This window comes from Charadrius vociferus, unplaced genomic scaffold (genome assembly GCF_000708025.1).
Source record: "Charadrius vociferus isolate BGI_N301 unplaced genomic scaffold, ASM70802v2 scaffold192, whole genome shotgun sequence".
NCBI classification, from domain to species: domain Eukaryota; kingdom Metazoa; phylum Chordata; class Aves; order Charadriiformes; family Charadriidae; genus Charadrius; species Charadrius vociferus.
The window spans coordinates 3,942,714-3,961,886 of record NW_009647437.1 but is presented as its reverse complement, the minus strand read 5'-3'; the positions used below and the strand labels follow the sequence as shown (position 1 = coordinate 3,961,886).

The window sequence follows — 19,173 nt, the reverse complement described above, 5'->3', positions numbered from 1 at the left end:
GCTCAGGCTGCCTCCAAACCAGAAGATACAGCTAAGTCAGAGAATTTTAGTGTAAACCATATTTTTACAGACAAGACCTCTCAACTTCAAGCAGAAGAACTTCAATGAGTTTGCAAAGCCCCCAAAGAAGCACAACTGGCCTGCGGTTGTATGACAAGCCTGGGAAAAAGGCCTCCCAGGTTCTGTTCTGATCTCTAACAGACTTCTCATGGTTTATATGCAATACATTAATAGCAGCTCCAGTTTAAGGACAGATAAATTGGGATACAAAGATGACAAGTAACTCTCCCAAGGATTTACAGCAAGTCTTTTGCACAGCCCTGGAACTCTTACTCAGTCCTTTGTTCAAATCGCTAAACCACAGTGGCTTCTTTAGACCGCAATTACTCCACAGGCCTGAATACTGTGACATATCTAAAATTATAGAGCTATACACTTATTTGAGCCTTTATTAAAATAAAGATTGTGTAACATCTTCAGAGTTCAATACAAAGCTACTCAGGGAGCACTCCACTGCTCAAAGACAGCCTTTTTAATTCTCTCCCATAGTAAAAGAGCCAGATCTAATATGTTGTAATAAGAAATCAGAGGGAAACTTAATAGGATTTGAACACAAAACATCTGATGACAAATTCATATTGTAGCAATGAGCCTTCATTTTGCAGAACTGACATGAAAAAATAATGGTAACATTTATGATTATGACAAATAGGATGTATCATCTGTCTCTGAGAATGTCGTACAGAGAAGGACTATATAGAATAAATCATACACTCGTGTCAAATTTCAGGCATAACTGAGTAGATTAAATTTTGAATTTTATCGTGCCTCATAAATGAGTTTCCTGTTTATAACCATGGCACCCAAACCTGTGATCTCCTCAGCCTTCCTCAGCAAGTTGTGCACTCTTTGTATCTGAAAAGCACAGCCAGACAGGGAAAATGCTAGTAATGTAAGAAATTACATGGGACATTTAATGGTTGTGCTTAGAAACACTGTGAAGTTAAACATTCTACGTTCTCCATGAGATTGAAAAGGGAGACCCAGGGACTTGCTGTGATTACTAGGGGCACCATTGTGAAAAGCGATTCCAAATTTTCACCTAAATATTGTGTGCCCAAGTGTCTCCATTTGCCTTTACAGAGACCACATCCATGCCTAAGCCAGATACGCAGATGCCCCATCTCCTGATCGTGAGTGTGCTAATGCAGGACTTTTGTGCACACAACATTGGCATGTATAAACCTAGAGGTCAAGTAGAAGCTGATGAGATCTTAAGCAGAGCAACTGTACTATGTATTTAAAAGACCAGATGGGATGGAAATTTGAAAGTCACCAACTAACTGGTGCAGGTGCATATGGATGCTATTCAACATCTTGATCCAAACTGGGCTCTGGAGCAAACTAGAGGTTACAAAAACTAACCCTAAGTACTTCCCCCAAAAAGTGACCTCCATGCTGCAACTTGGAAATGGGGGAGTGGCAGCAGGGCAGCTCCCATTTTCCACTAAGGCTCCTGCATAACAGAGAATCTGCCTGTGCCAACCCTCCGATCCAAAGCACAGATCCTAGACAGGACACCGCACCTTCAACTGCAAGGAGCAACCACAACAAAAGGCAAAGCCCCAAGCCCCAGGGTGCAGCCCCAGAGCCAGCAGACACGTTCCAGCCTGCTGTAGCCACCAACCACTGGACTGCCCAGAGAAGGCCTGGCATGGACAATCCCCTAAAGCCCAGACCCCGAGTAACCTGGAGCTCCAGGCAGCCCAACTGCTCCACAAACCCCACCGGCACATGCCAAGCACTAGGCAGGACTCCGGGAGTACCGCAGGGGTTCAGCTTGGTCCCCAGCTGCCACTTGAAGCGCTCGGCTCTGCAAGATCCCATAGTGCTATTTTGCAAAATGGAAGGGAACTAATCTCACTGCTGGCCAAATTCCAGCTTTGAGTAATTACATTCTCCTGACAAATTTTCCTTGGCAGTTTCAATGGAATATAATTAGTAAATGTAAATAGATGTAAATAGTGCTGTAAATTACACTTTGCATGATTGTCAGAAACAGAAAGGGAGAGCAAGGGTGAAGGGGCAAAAAGAGCAGAGCTTCGTTCTCCAATATGGACGACGTTGTGGCCTTCTCTGTCATCAGACTGCATATGTCTCTGCCGGGACGGCGCATGCAGAGCTACTGTAGCAGCAGATGCCACAATCCAGGATCATCGTGTGGTTCATCACACAGATCATCCACTTCACCTCAAGTACAATTTTGACCTGACGGTGTTCGGTCATGTCCCACAGCTGTGTTTGCAAGCAGCTGCTGTGTTCCACCTCAGCTGTGCTTCTGCTTCAGCAGCAGGCAAACTGCTTCATACACACACACACACAACTGCGAGATGTGTGTATATGATATTATTGTTTTCTATGAAACGCCTATAAAATTTGTGAATGGTTTGTGAAACCTTCTGCTACTAACTGAAGAAGTGTCATATAAATGGAATTATATAATTATCCTTCACAGCTATTTTAGTGCAGCTTCCTGTACTAGTTTCACCTAAAGTGGAAATAGTTTCTTCCAAAAATAAAGTAAATGCATATATTTAACTTCATGCAGTCAAGTAGATTTAAAAGCAACTATTTAAAGTAATGAAAATAGATTATAATGGATACCTTTCTTATATGGTGTATATATTAGTACTTGCTTATGTGTCAAATATCTCTTAGTTACGTCATCTGCTTCAAATACTAATTCATATAATTATTATGGCTGGAAACAACCTTTAAGATCATTAAGTCCAACCGTTATCTTACTCTACAGGGCCCACGTCTAAACCATGTCCCTGGAATTTGATATGGCTAGTGGGCTCAATCAGATATTTCTTTCGTACAGAAAATTTGCGGATGATTTTTCAATAATTCCCTCATTTTTTATTTTTATTCAAAATTTGCATACAGAAAATAGCTAGCAGAAACTAGTAAAATGAAGGGAAAGTTTATTTTCTTAACAAAAGCTTGTTGCACTATTTAGCCATAACAGGAGAAACAGATGTTTCAGCTTTACAATACCATGTCTTGCAAAACTTCCTTCTAAACGACTATTCGTGCTCTACATGTTTTGGACTCTGCATGGAGAGCTCTGCTAACAGTCATGGGAAGCATTGCATACATTAGTAAAGCCCACATTAAGATAATTAGCGCTAAAAAAAAAAAAATCAACAAGCCTTTTTTTTCCCTTTATAGTATTGATTTAGTGTGGGTGAGAAATGCCAGATTTTCAATCTTGAAGATTCATGTTCCAACACAGAGTGGGAGATGGAGCCAGCTTTTCCCAGTGTTCTGCCAATAAACTCTTAGATTAACCATCTCAAGGGCTAGGAGGAAGAGCCAGGCTCTACAATCTGTCAAGCCTTAGTCTCTCTGATGAACCTATAAACACAGAGAACAGGGAGCACGCTACCAGGGACAAGGAATTCAAGTTCTTGATCTTCGTGGCTGTACCTACCCAAAAATTTTCAAAATTGCTGTGGACAACAGACATGACCAGGAGGCAGTACTGAAGCTGCGCTGCTGCAGACAGGGCTCTGGGCGGTGGCAGCAGCTAGGGGAAAATTTCTACAGTGGAAGAGGCCTTTGAAGCTCATCTTGTATCTTCTAAATGGCAAACTTTATTTTAACACAGACTGGTTTCATAAGGGGTCTGCAACCTTTTGCAAATCCTATGACAGGTTATACACATCATTTAACTCTTTGTCTAGCAGTAACTTTACCTTCCGCAGTGTCAAATCACGTCAATATGGATACAGGCACATAACCAGATGTGATTGGATTATGGTAGCTTAAAGAATTACTGCCTGGTCCCTCAAGATGCTGAAGTCAGGGCAGTTTAAGGTAGCAGCTTTTGTTTAGTATCAAATAGCATGCTAAGAACATGCACATGAACAGCTCTGAATACTCTGTGGATAGGTGGCTACTTGCTAAGCCACCTTACAGCTTGCGTTTATTCCCCTGGGGAAGGATCCACTGCAGACATGCCTCTGAAGAGAATAACATGACCTACTAGAAGGTTTAGTATTTATTTTGGTAATAGAGCTATCCAGGTTAGTTGAGGATCACATTATTTTGCTTAGTGTTTGGAAGGGTTGCTTTAAAACCACTTGCTTTCAGGCAAAGTGATAATCAGTCTAAGCAGTGTAAGACTTTTATAATGGAAGGCCAACACATCTTTTTTCATTCAGTCTGCAAGAGTAAACCGAGCACAGCTGTTTTACTGAAAACAACCCACTGGTATTTAAGTAGATTAACAAAATTAACTGTGAAAATTCTCTGCTATGTGAAAGCCAATAACCTGTTGGCCACAAGGAGGCAGGGCAAGGATTCAGTAAAATCAAAGAAATTGCTTTTATTTAAAAAAAAAAAAAAGAAAAAAGAAGAGGAGCGTTAGATTAGTTCAGTCATGAAACTCTGAACTGCTAGGCAAGATAAAAAGCACTTTTCAGCCACAGTGTGTGGTTTCAGTGTTGCTGTTTTATTCTAAGAGAAGCAAATATCTTACGGTATCAAACAATAGCTGATCTGGCAGCAATTTTCTGCTTCTTTTGAAGAAGCAGATCACACATGTTTCTTCTTCATCACTTCTGTGTGATGCATAGAAAACCTCTAACACTAAGCTTTGATAGCAATAGTGGATTTACCAACTCAGAGCAAGAAGCCGTACTGCCAGGTTCATAAGGTGTTGCTCCCAAGCTAATAAATCCTGCTTCTGGGCAGCTTTGGGAGCTCTGCCTTTCACTCCCTTGGCACTTCTAAGCCTGTGCTAAAAGCAGGCAGAGGCAGTTTGATGTCTGTAGTCCCCTACCAAGAACCTTATGCACAATACAGTACAGTGATGGCACTCTTAACCAGAACTTTAGGACATTTCAAAATCAGCACTAACTCAAGGTCAAACTTCTAAATGATAAAGGGGCAAAAGAGGAAAATAAAGCCAAAGTATCTCTGTTTCAGAGTTAAATTGAAAAGGATTAAATTTAACAGTGAAACAAAGCCTTCCACAGTATCAGCAGATCACAGTCCAAATCTATGAGTGATGTTCTATCTTAGACGAGGTGACTTTACTCTTAGCTCTGCCACTGCATGCTACTGAGCTAGGTAATTTCAGTCCCCCATGCCCCTGTTTCCTCATCTTTTAAGCAGTTGCTTTCCTTCTTTGTGAAGCAGTATGAGGCCAATGGATAAAAAACATGCTACAAGAACTAGTTATTATTAATGCAATTCAGATATGGAATGCACCAGATGGTAAAATCTCCAGGATTTTAATGAACTATTGTAACAGAACATATGTAATATGACGTTATTATAACAGGCATTTAAACGTATAGTTAGTACATACAACGTGACCTGCTCTGCTCTCAGTAACTCCACTGGAATTATTTTGGATTTATGTCAGATAATACTAGGAACACAAAATAGCCCCATATGTGCAATGTGGTAAGGTTTTCATAGCAATGCTGTCTTAACTATTGCCTGTCCTGTTTTTATTTTTTGCTGGGGGTACTGTATTTAGTGGTCTGTTAGAGTATGCTTTCTGCATTTAATTCTGAGCAGGAAGTAAAAAACGTGCCCTCATGTCAAAGACTAAAATGCCTCTGACCAAGTCCCCCCTTACCTATCATCATAAAATAGTCATCATGAAACAACAAGAACTTTTGGGGTTTTTTTTCCACTGTTTTCTGTAAAAATTATGTCTTTGATCACCTTATGCTAGACTTGGTAAGCAATTCATGCTTGTGCAGAAGAGCCAAACGTTCAATTTCAGACTGTGAGGGCAGTAGTATCTCCTTTCTCCCACAGCATTTGAGTTCTGGACAAGATGAATTATATGACTGAGCAAAGGTGAAAAACCAGGACTGCCACTCAAGCCACTGGCATCACACATTACAGTCAGAGACAGGTACTGACTTTGGTAAAGGAGGAACATGAAGATACCATCAGTGCATATAATAATTCTAGCTCATCTACAATACAGACTATAAAACTCAAGTGAACTGACATTTAATATATGAGAGGTTGGAAGCAAGATATCAATTTCACATCATAAATTAGCCTTTGTGCTAGTGCCCAAAGATTTGGCTGATTACTCATTGCCTTCCCTTAGTGCTTAAGCAGTCTTTTCCAAAGCAAGACAGTTAAACCACAAAAACGTACCGTAGTGTCCACAGCCCTGACCTTCCCAGCAGGAACGTGCTTTGGAATGGGTTCTTCTACTGATATCATCACGCAGCCTTCTGCTCCAAGAGTAACAATTACGAGCTTACACCCTCTTTCTAACAGCATGCGTCCCACCTTTTCAGCATCTTCAACGTTGCCAACTGGGATGCCCGTTAAAATTTCTGCCTGGAAAATAACCCACGCAAATGAAAATCATAATCTGACAGCATTCATTTTTGGAGAACAGTTGCATTTGAAAGCACTATTTAATAACTTTCTAAAATGTGTATTATAGGATGATCATGAAACCACTTCCTACGCTGATATTCAGCTATGTCTTGCTCCTTGTTTGAAATCAGCGTGTACTTCAGGCACAGCAGACTAACAGAGAGCAGCCTAGGCAGAGACGCAGGAGGCATGGGTTCTGTTCCAGCTTCTACAACTTGTCTGGCATGAAACCCTTAGTAAAATCACATTTCTCCCACGTGCCTCAGTTTCTTCATCTGTGAAATGGACACAATGACACAGCCTTGGCAAAAGCATTTTGTGGTCTAATGTGAAAAATGCTACATGGCAACTCGGTCACTATTGTTGGGGGATATTTATCACTGAGAGAGAAACTTTTTAAATTCTTTTTTAAATTCTTAGTGTTCAGCTAGAGAAAAATCACAAGGGAAAATCTCTTCAAGGAAAAAAAACGTTGCTCAACTTTGACCACTCTGTTTACTTTAACATATATTTTTAGATAGGAATACCTAAAAGCTATCTGAAACCCTCTTTGGGCAAAGGCCCATTACAAGATTATTATATATTTGTGTTACGGCCATGTCCATAGGCCTCTGTCAAGACTAAGACTTTTCTGTGTTGGCTCTGTACAAACACAGATAAACTCTTCTTCTAACAGATGGTGACCTTAAGTCAACTTCTCCCAGTTGGCTCTTAAAATTAATCTCTTCTAGTTCCACCCAACTAAGAGCAAAATTTCCCAAAAATCTGCAGTGAAGACTCCAGAATCAAGCATCGGTTTTGCCACTTCATATGTTTTTTTGATGGTACAGCATTGTCAAATGTCACGTACTTTTTCTTTTTCTTTTGGCAGGGAAGAGAGCAAGAATGAAGCAGGAGAAAGGGAAGAGAAAATGCAGTGCATTTTATCTGAAACAGTCTAGCAGGCAGTACTCCTGCATAATACAGTATGCCTTTAATTGCAAGTAAACAGGCATATTATATTTTGCTGTCTTTACTAAATCTTGTCCTGCTTGCTTGAGAAGAGGGAAGTCCTACTTTATCTTGCACTACAAGGCTGCTGCTGGATCCTGAAAAATGCAGTCTGAAGTATTTTCAGATAACCGCCTCGTAACTGGGCATAGCTTTCACACTGCTTATTTTCAGCAGAAAACTTACTTTGGAACCTATTCACCCGCTCCACTTCCTGACCTCCGCTGCATGGGCAGCTCAGCTTCTTGGGAAACAGCTGCTGAAATATTTCAAACTACCTTCCTCTGCATCACTGAAACTTGAGTCCAGTGCACATATTTCTTGATAGAAAGGACTTTAAACTAGAGCGATTAAACAACTGCTCCACGAAGCACGGGCCATGCCTGTAGTAAAGAGAGGGAGGGCAGACAGCTGGGGACAGGAACCAGTACAGCCATCCCAAAGCAAACCGCCCCCAGCTGTGAGTCAGCTCCCGCTGCTCGCCACTGTCATTTCCTGTGTTTCAGCCTGACCCAGGAGAGAGAAGCCACCCTTAGGCTCTGAAGGGCCACGTTATGCCAACACACTCCCTCCAGTTTCTAGTATCATGAGCAGAGTACTTAACTGGTTTTAATTTTCAAACTTACAGGACCGAGTTCTGCGGTCCCTGCTTAGACAAAATGCACAAATGATTTCAAGTGCTGTTGATCTGATCGCTGCAAGGCAGAGTCTGGCGTGGCGGGCCTCGGTGGGTAAACTTGTGCACTGCAGGGGCAAGGTGTGGTTAACACACACACACGCAATTTAAAACTACTTTTTTTAACCACACTGATCCCAGACAAGAAAATGCTAAGCTTTAAGTTGTGAAAAGGCAACTAAACCTACCCAATTTTCTCTTTGGCATGTCACCATGCTGCTCAAACTTCTCTTGCAGTACAAACTATGTAAGCAAATTGAACCTCTTTCAGTTTTTAAAAGGTTATAAAAGTATTTTCAAATAAGACTCTTTTTTTTTTCCCCCCAAAAAAAGTATCTCACAAAATCTTTTGAATGTATCTTCATGCAAGGCTTGCAAGGAGTCAATACACCAATAATGGCTTTGGAGAAACTCAGGATACATAATAAATATTATTAAAATATATATATACACTTTATTCTAACATTCAAGCATCTAAAGAGTCTGTATCTCAGCATGAATTTTAAGATCTCTGCAGCAGTAACTATGCTTTCCTGTATTCAGAACACCTAGCACATCATGTTACAAGAATAAAAATGGATTAAGACAAATCCTTGAATGAAACTGGTTAACAGAATTTCCAGTGTACTTCATGATGGGCAATAATTCCAAACATTCTACCTATGTCGCAAAGCCTCCAGGACGCAAGTGGATTTGGTTTTGGTAGAGAAACAGTAAATCTAATTTGGGTTTATTTACCTGGTATTTGCACTTCAGTAAGCTCAGGAGCAAGGTGAATGAAGTACTTAAATATAACATTCCTCCTAATGAAGAGCACATGCTGTATGCTTAGCATTAACGTTGTACCCCTCTTTGTGATTGCTGTGTCCCAAGTCAACAGGATTTTTTGCTTGGGTAGTGAAAGAATTGTTCTGGGACTGATATGTGAAAGGTTTTGCAGAAATCTTTCTTTTTATCTTTACACTGCTTATACCAATAAACAAAACTATTTTGGACAGAGTCTGTATAAAAGTAGATCTTCAGCTGCTTGAAACCACTATCATCTAACTCATCTACAGCAGGATGGTAAAACTAAAAAACACTGGAACAAGCTGGAAGAACCATAAAAGCAGCAGAAGCCAGACAGATTCTGTGCCAATAATTAGAGATTGCGGTAAATGTCAACTGATGTTAAATACTGTGGTGAGTTTTTAAGTTCCTCCCTTCAGTAGAATCTTATTTAAAAAACAAACTGTGGTACAATTGAAGGAAATAACTAATGGTTATGTAAAGAAAAAATTAAATAACAATACTCAAAGCCCAATGTGGACATTTGCCATAGTACTGTACAAAAGAGCAGCAAATTAAGAATTTTATTTTTCTGCAGCTAGTCTCATAAAACTCCTTAGTTCAATGGGCCTATTAAAGCAAGAGGACATTCCACAAAACTGCTGTCAGAATCAACCTATGACAGATATTGTATAATTAATCTACACAGAATTTTCTTGATTTTGTTTACAAAAGTGGAAGAGAAATTTAACAGAAGCTTTTAATTTAACTGATACAAAGGTTTGTGGCCATAATCCTCACTAATCTTAGTTAACTCTCCATGTCTCTTTAGACTGTGGAGTCTAGTCACAGTAACTGGACACAAACCAGCACCGCTACAGAAAAAAAAAGTAGTCCTGTTTTTTCCCCTTCCACTCCTGTCCACATGGCCCATTCTTTTGTCCCAGCACAGCCATTTATGTGGCCAGGAAACAAACTGGCCTTCAAAGCAGATCAGTGTTAAAATGAACACCACCCCCAATCCCCCACCACCCCCAAAAGCTAACAATTAACTTCTTTCAACAGCAGTACTAGCTTACGCTGGCTAAAAGCGAGAATGAAACTATGATATGAACCTTTGCCAAGTGTTCCTAGCTGTGGTGCGTTCGGGGCAGCCTGTGGCTTACACAGCCACTTTCAAGGAGATGTTCTGGATCCTCTGCTTGGCATTTGCAAGACCAAATCTGCAGCATGGTATCTAGTTTTGGGATCCCTGGCACAAGTTAAGACACTGACATACTACAACAAATCCAGTGGGAGGCCACCAAGACAGTCAGGGGGCCAGAGACCGGGATATACAAGACGACGCTGGGAGAAGTGGGTTTGTTCAGCCTTAAGAACACAAGGCTAAGGGGAGATCCATTGCTGTCTACAACAATTTAATGGGTGGGCATACAGAAGGTGGAGCCAGACTCTTCTTGAAGGTGCACGGGGATAGGGCTAGAGAAAACAGGCACAAGCTGTAACATGGGAAATTCCAGTACTAGGACAAGCTTTTTCCCAACGAGGGTTATGGAGCTGAGGAACAGGTGCCCAGAGGTTGTGCAGGCTGCATCCTTGGAGATTCAAAACTTGACTGGACAAAGCCGTGAGCAATCTGGCTTAAACTGGCTGTGCCTTCCCAGGGTGTTGGACTAGAGACCTCCAAAGGTCTGTTCCCAACTTCTATGATCCTCAGCAAATATAAACTGGTGAAATAACAAGAAGTGTTAATTCTCTGGGGAGCAGTCCATCATTTGGACTGCTTTTTGTGCACCTAGCACAATAACAACTTTGCAAATGTTGCCAGGTACTGCTGGAACAGAAATAATAAATAATAATAGGGAAAATGTGCCAGTTTTAAAGCTAATCCATCTAAAACTACATATGATAATTTGAAATATTTTTAATTTTAAATATTTAAACACAGTAAGCCAGTTGGCTACAAACTTGGCTTGTACCTTAGGAGATTTCTTTGAGAATGACAGAACAGGAACTCAATTTCATTAATTCTAACACATGTGAACAGTCCCAAAGAAGTAGTGAGACAGATTTGGTGTATAAGCAATTGCAAGATCAGGCCACAAGCCAAGCTAGTTCCAGTTGTTTCAAATTATAAAATTTTTACATACATGCAGGCAGCAATACTTATCGTGCTAAAATAATTAAAACCTGATTGAAATGAATTGGCTTGAAGCTATTCCCTCCCCTCCCAAAAGTAACATCTTTCATTTTAGACTAAATATGGGAAATTTCATAGTTTCCAGCAACTGATAAAATGGGATTTAGAACAAAGTTGGAATTAAAATATACTGTGAATTGCTGGCAACTTCTACATAATGGAGCAATAGTAGCTTTCCATTACTTAAAACAGAAAAGGCAAATTCAAGCGACGTTCTGAAATATTTTAATTCTAAAGGGCCTATTTTTGTTTTGACTACTAGAGATATCAATTATTTTTTCTTAAGAAAGACTATCCCTAGTTTTAATCTCTCCGTATTAGTAAGAAGTATCTTAAATATCCTAATCCAAGACTCCAGATATAGGTTTATAAACTTGATATTCTTTGAATCTTGTAAAAGTCAATACTGTGTCTTGATTTTGGACATACTAACAAGAATCTCCATTATTAATATTTCTTCAAACATGACCTTGCCTCTAGTAAGAGACAATAACACTTAGAAGGAAATACTATCTTAAATAGGATAGTATCTATTTTCCATATTATTTTTATACATCTTGCAGCTTTATTTACCAAAATTAGCAATTAACTTATATTTAGTTGTACTGCTTTCTACCGCTGAAGCCCCAAAGTATTCTGTTAGCATTTAATTAAATCTTTGCTAGGCTTTTCTTATTTAGATCAGAAGTCTGATACCCATTTTACATTAGGGAGAAAGCAGTTCCCAGTTTTGCATTCAAAATAGCTTGACAAACTAAATCATTTGCTGTAACCATTTAGGAGTTTTCCTTCTCCTGAAGGGCTCCTCAGTATTCTTTGAACGGAGAAGCAGCTGTTCTTCAAAATGTTTAGGACCAAACTGAAATCGCTGATGTGCAATATATTTTGGTTCCTAACCTGCAGGGCTATGTAATTGCACGCACACACTAAATAAGAAAAACAACACATGAACTGTATTGACATTGTGGTTGTGCCTAGAGCCATACTGCAGCAAGGAACCACACAAATACGTGGGAAAAAAAATGGTAAGTATTCCAAAGAGCTCATCTTGTATAGGGCTGTCTCTTTTTCAACATTTATAGATGGCTGTAAAGAACAACCATTGGTTTTCACTAAGATGACATTAGATACATTTCTTTTCATTAGAAGAATTAAGGGAATGGAGAACTAGCACATTCCTGCACAAACCTCAGGGATTAGGCTGTGCTACATCTGGGAATTAACAAACCAGTCTCAACAAGTTTGATCTTTCTGGGAAAAGATAAAACTGAACTACAGGCTAAGCAAAGAAAGAACTGATAACCTTGCAAGATTTGTTCTGAGTTTTTTTGTTCACGAACCACATAAAAAGAAAGTAATGTCAGACATAAAAAAAAATATTATTGCAACAAGCAAGAGTGAAAAGAACAGCTTGTGAAGAGCCTTCTAGACAAACTAATGGTAGATAATTCACTGATAGTATAATTTTGTTTGCTTTTCTCTAGCACATAAATCCATAAGAACAAGCTGTGCTGTTGCACCAGATACAGCATGTGATTTCATTAAATCCTAAAGCATTTAATGAAGAATGGAGTATTAAGTGTGATGTTGTGTTTGGTCCTTGCATGTTTGGGACCTGACATCCCATGGCTGCCTGAAACTATAGCTGACATTTTTAAACTTTTATTCTGTGACAAAGGCATCGCAGATTAAAACTGCTGACCTTCATGACAGTAAATAACAGAAACTTCTGACTCAGTAATAAGTCAGCTAATTGCAAGGACTACCCCCTTTTTCTCATCTTTAACAATACAAACACTGCACACAGTGTATGAGATGTCTTAAGCTAAACGGGTAGCTTTCTGTTCTACAGCTAACATAATCTTCTGATACAAACACATCATTCACATAACATCCACAAGCCACAGGATTTTATCATTTAAAGGTATTTCTTGGTGAACAAGAAAGATAAGGACGTTTTGGTAAAATTGTGTGACAAATACTTGTAAATTTAAATTACTAAGAAAGCCAAACCAAGCAATAAAAAAAAAAATCAACGTAAATCTGATCTTGTCTTAGCATATACATCTGTGTTAAAAATAATGTTTTAGAAGCAGTTGGATAGCTCTAAAGAGCTCATCTCTAAAGTCAAGATGATTTATTAACTATTTAAAAGACTTAGTAAAGATAAAGCAGAAATAAACTATTTTTTCTCTGGTAGTACCTAAAAATCCCAAATAAAAATAATAAAGATCCCAAAGGGGGTAAGGCTGGAACATAAATAGGATTTTGGCTATAAGAAAGTTATTTGAGACTTAGAAATACCAAGTAGGAGGGGCAATGGAGCTGGAACAGAACATCTCAGGAAGGCAGTTGTAAGCAGCACATTCAATAAATTTGGCGATAGAGGATAACAAAAAACCCCCACTATAAAATATAAAGGCCATAGTGGCTCAGAGCAAAGGTCTGTCTTATCCAATTGTTCTTTTGTGACTGTGACTGCTAGTAGATACTTGGGGAAATAAAAAAAAGTCTAAAAAGATCCTTTCCCAGTACGTATTCTGGGTCATCAAAATCTTAGGTACTTCCTGACTTAAGAGGATGAAGGAAATGCAGATGTAGTTGGTTGAATGGATGAAGTTAAAAAAATTGGAATTATCTCTAAGATTTGTAGAATTAACGTATTGCTTTTAAGTGCCATACAGAGATGTGACTGGTAACCTTTATTTGGGTATGTAAACATTTATCTCTATATCAGACTTCTCAAGTGCATACGTTACAGGGATCTGAAATTAAAGAAAGTCATGAAAGAAAACAGAAAACAGATGGCACATGAATATATAACAATTACTAAAAAAACAACTTTCAAACTTGTGACATAAGAAAAACAAATGCTTCATTTTTCTTCTCTTCTCAGCAAAAAGAACAGAACAATGGCAATAGTTCATCCCTGAAAATCAATTCAATAACAAATCAAACACACGGGGAGGATGAAATCAAACAGAAGTGATTATTACAGTTGTGCTAATGTAATTGATTTCATTCTAAAGTATGAAAAGGTTATTTTTAAAGCAAACATATTTATGTGCCATTCTTGTTCTCAGAATATGCTGTAGGAGTCCCACACTTGGATCTGTGCTCCCATGATATGGCTGGCAGGAACTTCCATAGGTCTACCATTTCCATAAATTCAGAAGAGATAAGCCTCCTCAACAGTAGAGAGCATATTTCTGTGCCTGACTGTGAATACAGTGATGCCAGCTACCTTCAGATGCTAATTACTTTTGAAAAGAAAATAGCAGAAAAGAATGCAAGCTATAGCCCCAGCTCTGCAGGAAAGGTAGATGAGTGAGCAGAGATCTATTATAATTACACACCTGTATTTCTTGTTCTCCAAATAGAATTAATTTTCTTTTCTCCATGTGGTGGTAATAATAATACACCCTGGCTCCAGCAAGCTAAACTTCTCAAAGAATGTCTCTTTCAAGACTGTCCTCTAGCAATAAAGTATAACAAAGGGAAAACTTGAACATGTGTCTTGCAAAGAGCAGTGAGAGAAAAGTCAGGAATAGACAAGTAATGAAAAACAAAGTTTTGTTTCTAACATATGGGGGATAAGTTTTCACAGGGAAAAAAAAAGTAACTAGTGACATTATGAAAAAAGCAAACAACGAATGACATTTACTAAATTGGTGGGAGAGCATGGGTGTTCTCAGCCCAAAATGTGAGCTGTTGCACCGTTTAGCCAATTCAGGGGCACAGTCCGGGCATAAGTGCTTTCTGAAAACATGAAGAAAACACTGTATGGATGTCCTGCAAGTCCCCTGAATAAGAATAAATACTTTGCTTTAGCATTCTCTTCATCACGTATAATTGAGTTCTGATGGCTGTTGGGCAATGTCTGAGCCACAAACAATATCGTTGCCAGTTACATTGGAAACTGCATTCCAGAGACCTGAGGAGCTGTAGCATCTCCCACCTTGCTATTTTTGCTAACTCCAGAATGCTCTGGAGTATCTGAACTTGGGAGGCACATACTGAAACATCCCAGAACAAAATTTAGATGTCCATTTGGGTTACTTAAACTGACTTTTAAGTGCTAGACGACTTGTGGACTGAGAACTTCTGATATGGTCTGTGATGGGTTTTAACAGAAGTTTCAAAGAAGGGTAATTGAGACTTGAAGAACTTATTCTGACAGACACTGTCATCAGATAAAAAATCCTTTAAGTAAGCAGGGCCATGCTTTTCTCTCAGCTCTTCCCCCTCCTCTCCACCCAAAGGTATCATGTTCATTGCAGAAATCATGTTTATTGGAGATAACTTTAACTATGATCGGTGCGTGGCTTCTATTCACTATGTTGCTTCTCCCACATTCCTGTTTATATAAAGAGAGGGTGAGGGGAAGGAACACAGCATGCATAATGTTAATAAATAGGAAATTTAAACTAAGGCCTGATATGAGCTTAATTTGTCTCTTGTGACAAAAATAATTTCCTTTGAGAGAAATAACACACTTGAATTAGAAAAGAGAGGGAAAGGAGAGGGGAAAAAAAAGGGAAAACATACAGTTGAAGGGCCAGAGAAACAGATTTCGGTGAAAACAGATCTGACAGGAGGAGGCATATGAGACTACTATTTACCATCAAGTGCAGCATGTGTGCATCACCTCCTGGCAAGCGAGTTTAAAACTGTCAGAACACGATGGCTAGCGCGCTCTTGCTAATCATATCAATGGACTGCAGAACAAGGACAAAGATCTATTTTAGTATTTACCACTCAGTGATAACATTTTAGAAGTATCCTTTTATGGATCTGTTTTACTCATCTACTTGTAAGGAAGGCTGGACACAACTTTCCTGCTGCAAACAATTAGTTTGATTCTGAGTGCAGTCTAAACGTATTCTAGAATACTCCGCTTCTAGGTCACGGATCAAACTTGGCACCTCTAAAAGTCCTATGAAAGAAGAGCATGCCTCAGTTTTCCTGGTCCCTATGCTGCATTTCTGAAAACAGAATCTCTGATATTTTACTGCTTAAAACTGCTTAAGATAACATATGACCATTACCTCAGTTTCATTGCAGCAGAAGATGTCAGAGTAGGTATAAAATTGTGGATCCAGGTCAGCAAGGGCTGGAGCTGGATTAAACAAAGTCTTTACTGAAAAAAAAAAAAAAAAGTCTAAATCTCTAGTGTTTTAGATTGATAAACCATCACCTGAAACACCAATGTTTATTATTAACACATAAAGGGCTCAGTTTCTGTGTCCTCATTTTACAGAACTACTGAAAGTTTTGTTTATTGTATTAAAGTTCCCTTCTAATTTATGCAAAGGCACCTGTCATGATGGGAACATAACAGAAAAGTAACAGAAAAAATAACCAAGAATTTATTAAATAATAAAAAGGGAAAAAGCCTTAGACAGTAATGCAATTTGTTTAACTGATGATGCTTCTTCCAGGATTTTAATGTTTTACAAGAACTGATTTAGCTCTAGATTTCTTTTCAGTGTTATCTGTGATTTGTACATGAAGAAACAGGGGCACTGGAGTAATGAAGGACATGTCCAGACAAGGAGTTAAACATACTTCTGAATGTGTTACCTAACTTGTTCAAACTGCCGCGTTATAAAACTGTAGTGAAGACAAGGCACTGTATATTTTTAATATGCTATCTGGCAGAGCTAGACCTAAACTTAACACGTGGTAGAATATGTTAGTTAACCTAACTTTAAACTGTAGCCTAAGGCCCCGTGGAACAGCAGAAAAGGTTTGTCATGAGGACAGTATAAGTGACTTACTCACTGTTCACACAGGAAGTCTGCAGACTTGGTTTCTCACTTTGCCAATTTTATGATTAATACTTCTGTGTCTTAACCACAAGGCCATCATTTTTATATAAAGCACACTCTCTTACTTTAGAAATATTCCTTATAGTAAGTGATCAACTTCCAACTTGGATGCCTAAATTTTCAGTCCTAAAGGCTTATTTAGACCCTAAGCTATAGCACATAATATTCAGACACCCTGAACACTTCTGAATTCCAGTTAATGCCCTAAAAGAGAAAGATGCAGAGAGACTTCTGAAATCTGACTACTGTTAAGTTTAGAAGATGACCTTCTAGATTAACACTCTGAAAGTTTTAGCCTTTGACTCTAGAACCTCACCATGCCTCTCTACCTGTCCCATTCAAAAGAGTACTAAAGTCACAAAGACATTCCACAGAAGTCAGAAAATGCAAGGATTAGGATTTCCAATGAAATCTTAATTTGGCTCCCTTATATTATTACAATACAGTATGTATTATAATAAACTCTTTAATTATATGATCACATACCACTGAAAAACAGCATGTGATCACATAATTAAAGACTGCAACATAATACATATGCAGAAAGGAGACAAATTAAGTTTCACAGGCAACCTTAACTCTTGCATTTCCTATCGTCTGAATTGCAACCCTAATAAAGTTTTTTTAAACACAAATCTTTAAGGTATACTTTCCTAGGTAAAACAAACAAACAGCACATATTGGGAAAAAACCTCTGTCGTGTGGTATCATACTGGGTCAGGCGCAGCACTGGAAGTGTTCCAACTTGGGTTTTAAATAATACAGACTCATCATGAACAGGGTATAATACATGACTATTAATTTACTCCCATATTTAATATCTGCTGAGCAGGGGGGAGATAGAGGAACCCTAAGATTCTGTTTCAGGCTGTTAAGAAGAGCATGGCTCGTGAAGACAGTAATCTCTTTGGTCCCCCTGAGGAACACCATATTATTTTCTGCCCAAATTCTTTCTCTCCCTTTGCCAAGATCCATTCACCTCACCCAGTTTCCATTCTTTATGCCTCCTTGCATAGGCATAGTAACCTTTTAACTCAACTTTTGTCACATCCTATCTCTTTACGCCCCCTCTCCTATGCTTTTTTTTCCAACTTCCATTACCCATAGCCTACTCCCTGACTCTACCCCCATATTCCAATCTCTACTCAATAAATTCTATTCTCTGTTCCAATTTTGTTCTGCTTTCAGTTTCTCTCTTCCATCTTCCTCTGTCAGCTGCAAAATCAAGGAAATCCCTCCTACACTTCCCTTCTCTGAAATCTGCTCTCCCTCCCCACCGTTGCCATCCAGCTTTGTTTCTTCTGTATTCGCATCAAGCAAGCTCCTGCTCTGCACTTCCTGGGCCTACAAGAGATACCTATAGAAGAAGTTGCCTAAAACCAGATTCAGGAATTACACTGAAAGTCATGCTGCCCAAATCAACAACTGCTTGCGTGGACAGACTCTCAGGGGAAGCTAGCTGTGAAGCTCCAACAATTTCTCAAGTCTTTGTGAAAGGCAGTTATCTCCCAAAGGCAGATAATGCAGCAAAAATCAGACATATTTCCATACTGTTGTAAAGGCTTATCTTTAAAAGAAAGTTCCCTTGATATCAAGTCTTGAGTAAATTCTAAGGTAACCAGTAGCCATACTTCAAAATGGGGCAGGGTGAAAGGCATTTTTCTGTTGCTTGGCTTCTGCAGCCACTATGCTTTGGCAGAAATTTTACAAAGAATTTAACCACAGACAAACAGCTGTTATGAAAAACTGGAGCCCAAGATTAGAAAGTTGAAACACCTGAAAAATAGACCCTTTACTTGCAAGTGACATGCAACCTTGACAACTGAGGCTGCTTCCAGTTATGATGCATTTTCATTCTTCCCTGCAATATTAATAGGCTGGACATTATTAGCTGTCTTCTATAGAATCTGTCATTAGAGAAGCCCAAAAACTGCTTTACAGACTTTATACAGTAACATTTTGCGAGTGGTTCCCCTCTCGGAAGCAGCAGCAGCTTCACAACATGTGGCCATTAAAACCCTAGACTTTTCCAGTCAGATTTCCACTACAATTTATATCCACTTCATATAATTATTCACAACCTTTTCTTCCTTCCTTCCTTCTTTCCTTCCTTCCTTCCTCTCTCCCTCCCTCCCCCATTCTTTCTTCTCCCCGAGATTGTCAGAAGATAATAATCAGTGCCACAATGAAAGGATGTCAGAACATGAGATGTCCCTCTCATGAGACTCAGATGTTGTTCACTGAAGAAAAGCAAAGGGGTTTTGCCTGTGCGTCCACACTCT

At 39.0% G+C, this 19,173-nt stretch overlaps 1 protein-coding gene across 1 annotated transcript in view; it reads right to left on the bottom strand.

The window, feature by feature from the left end:
* The window catches only part of RBKS (ribokinase), a 50,526-nt gene that overhangs the window by 13,832 nt on the left and 17,521 nt on the right, over window positions 1-19,173 (bottom strand). The window contains exons 6-7 of the mRNA XM_009880668.1: window positions 16,109-16,200; window positions 6,196-6,384 (exon numbers count right to left, since the gene is read on the bottom strand). Coding sequence (XP_009878970.1) covers window positions 6,196-6,384; window positions 16,109-16,200 — 281 coding nt within the window. The remainder of the gene's footprint in view (window positions 1-6,195; window positions 6,385-16,108; window positions 16,201-19,173) is intronic.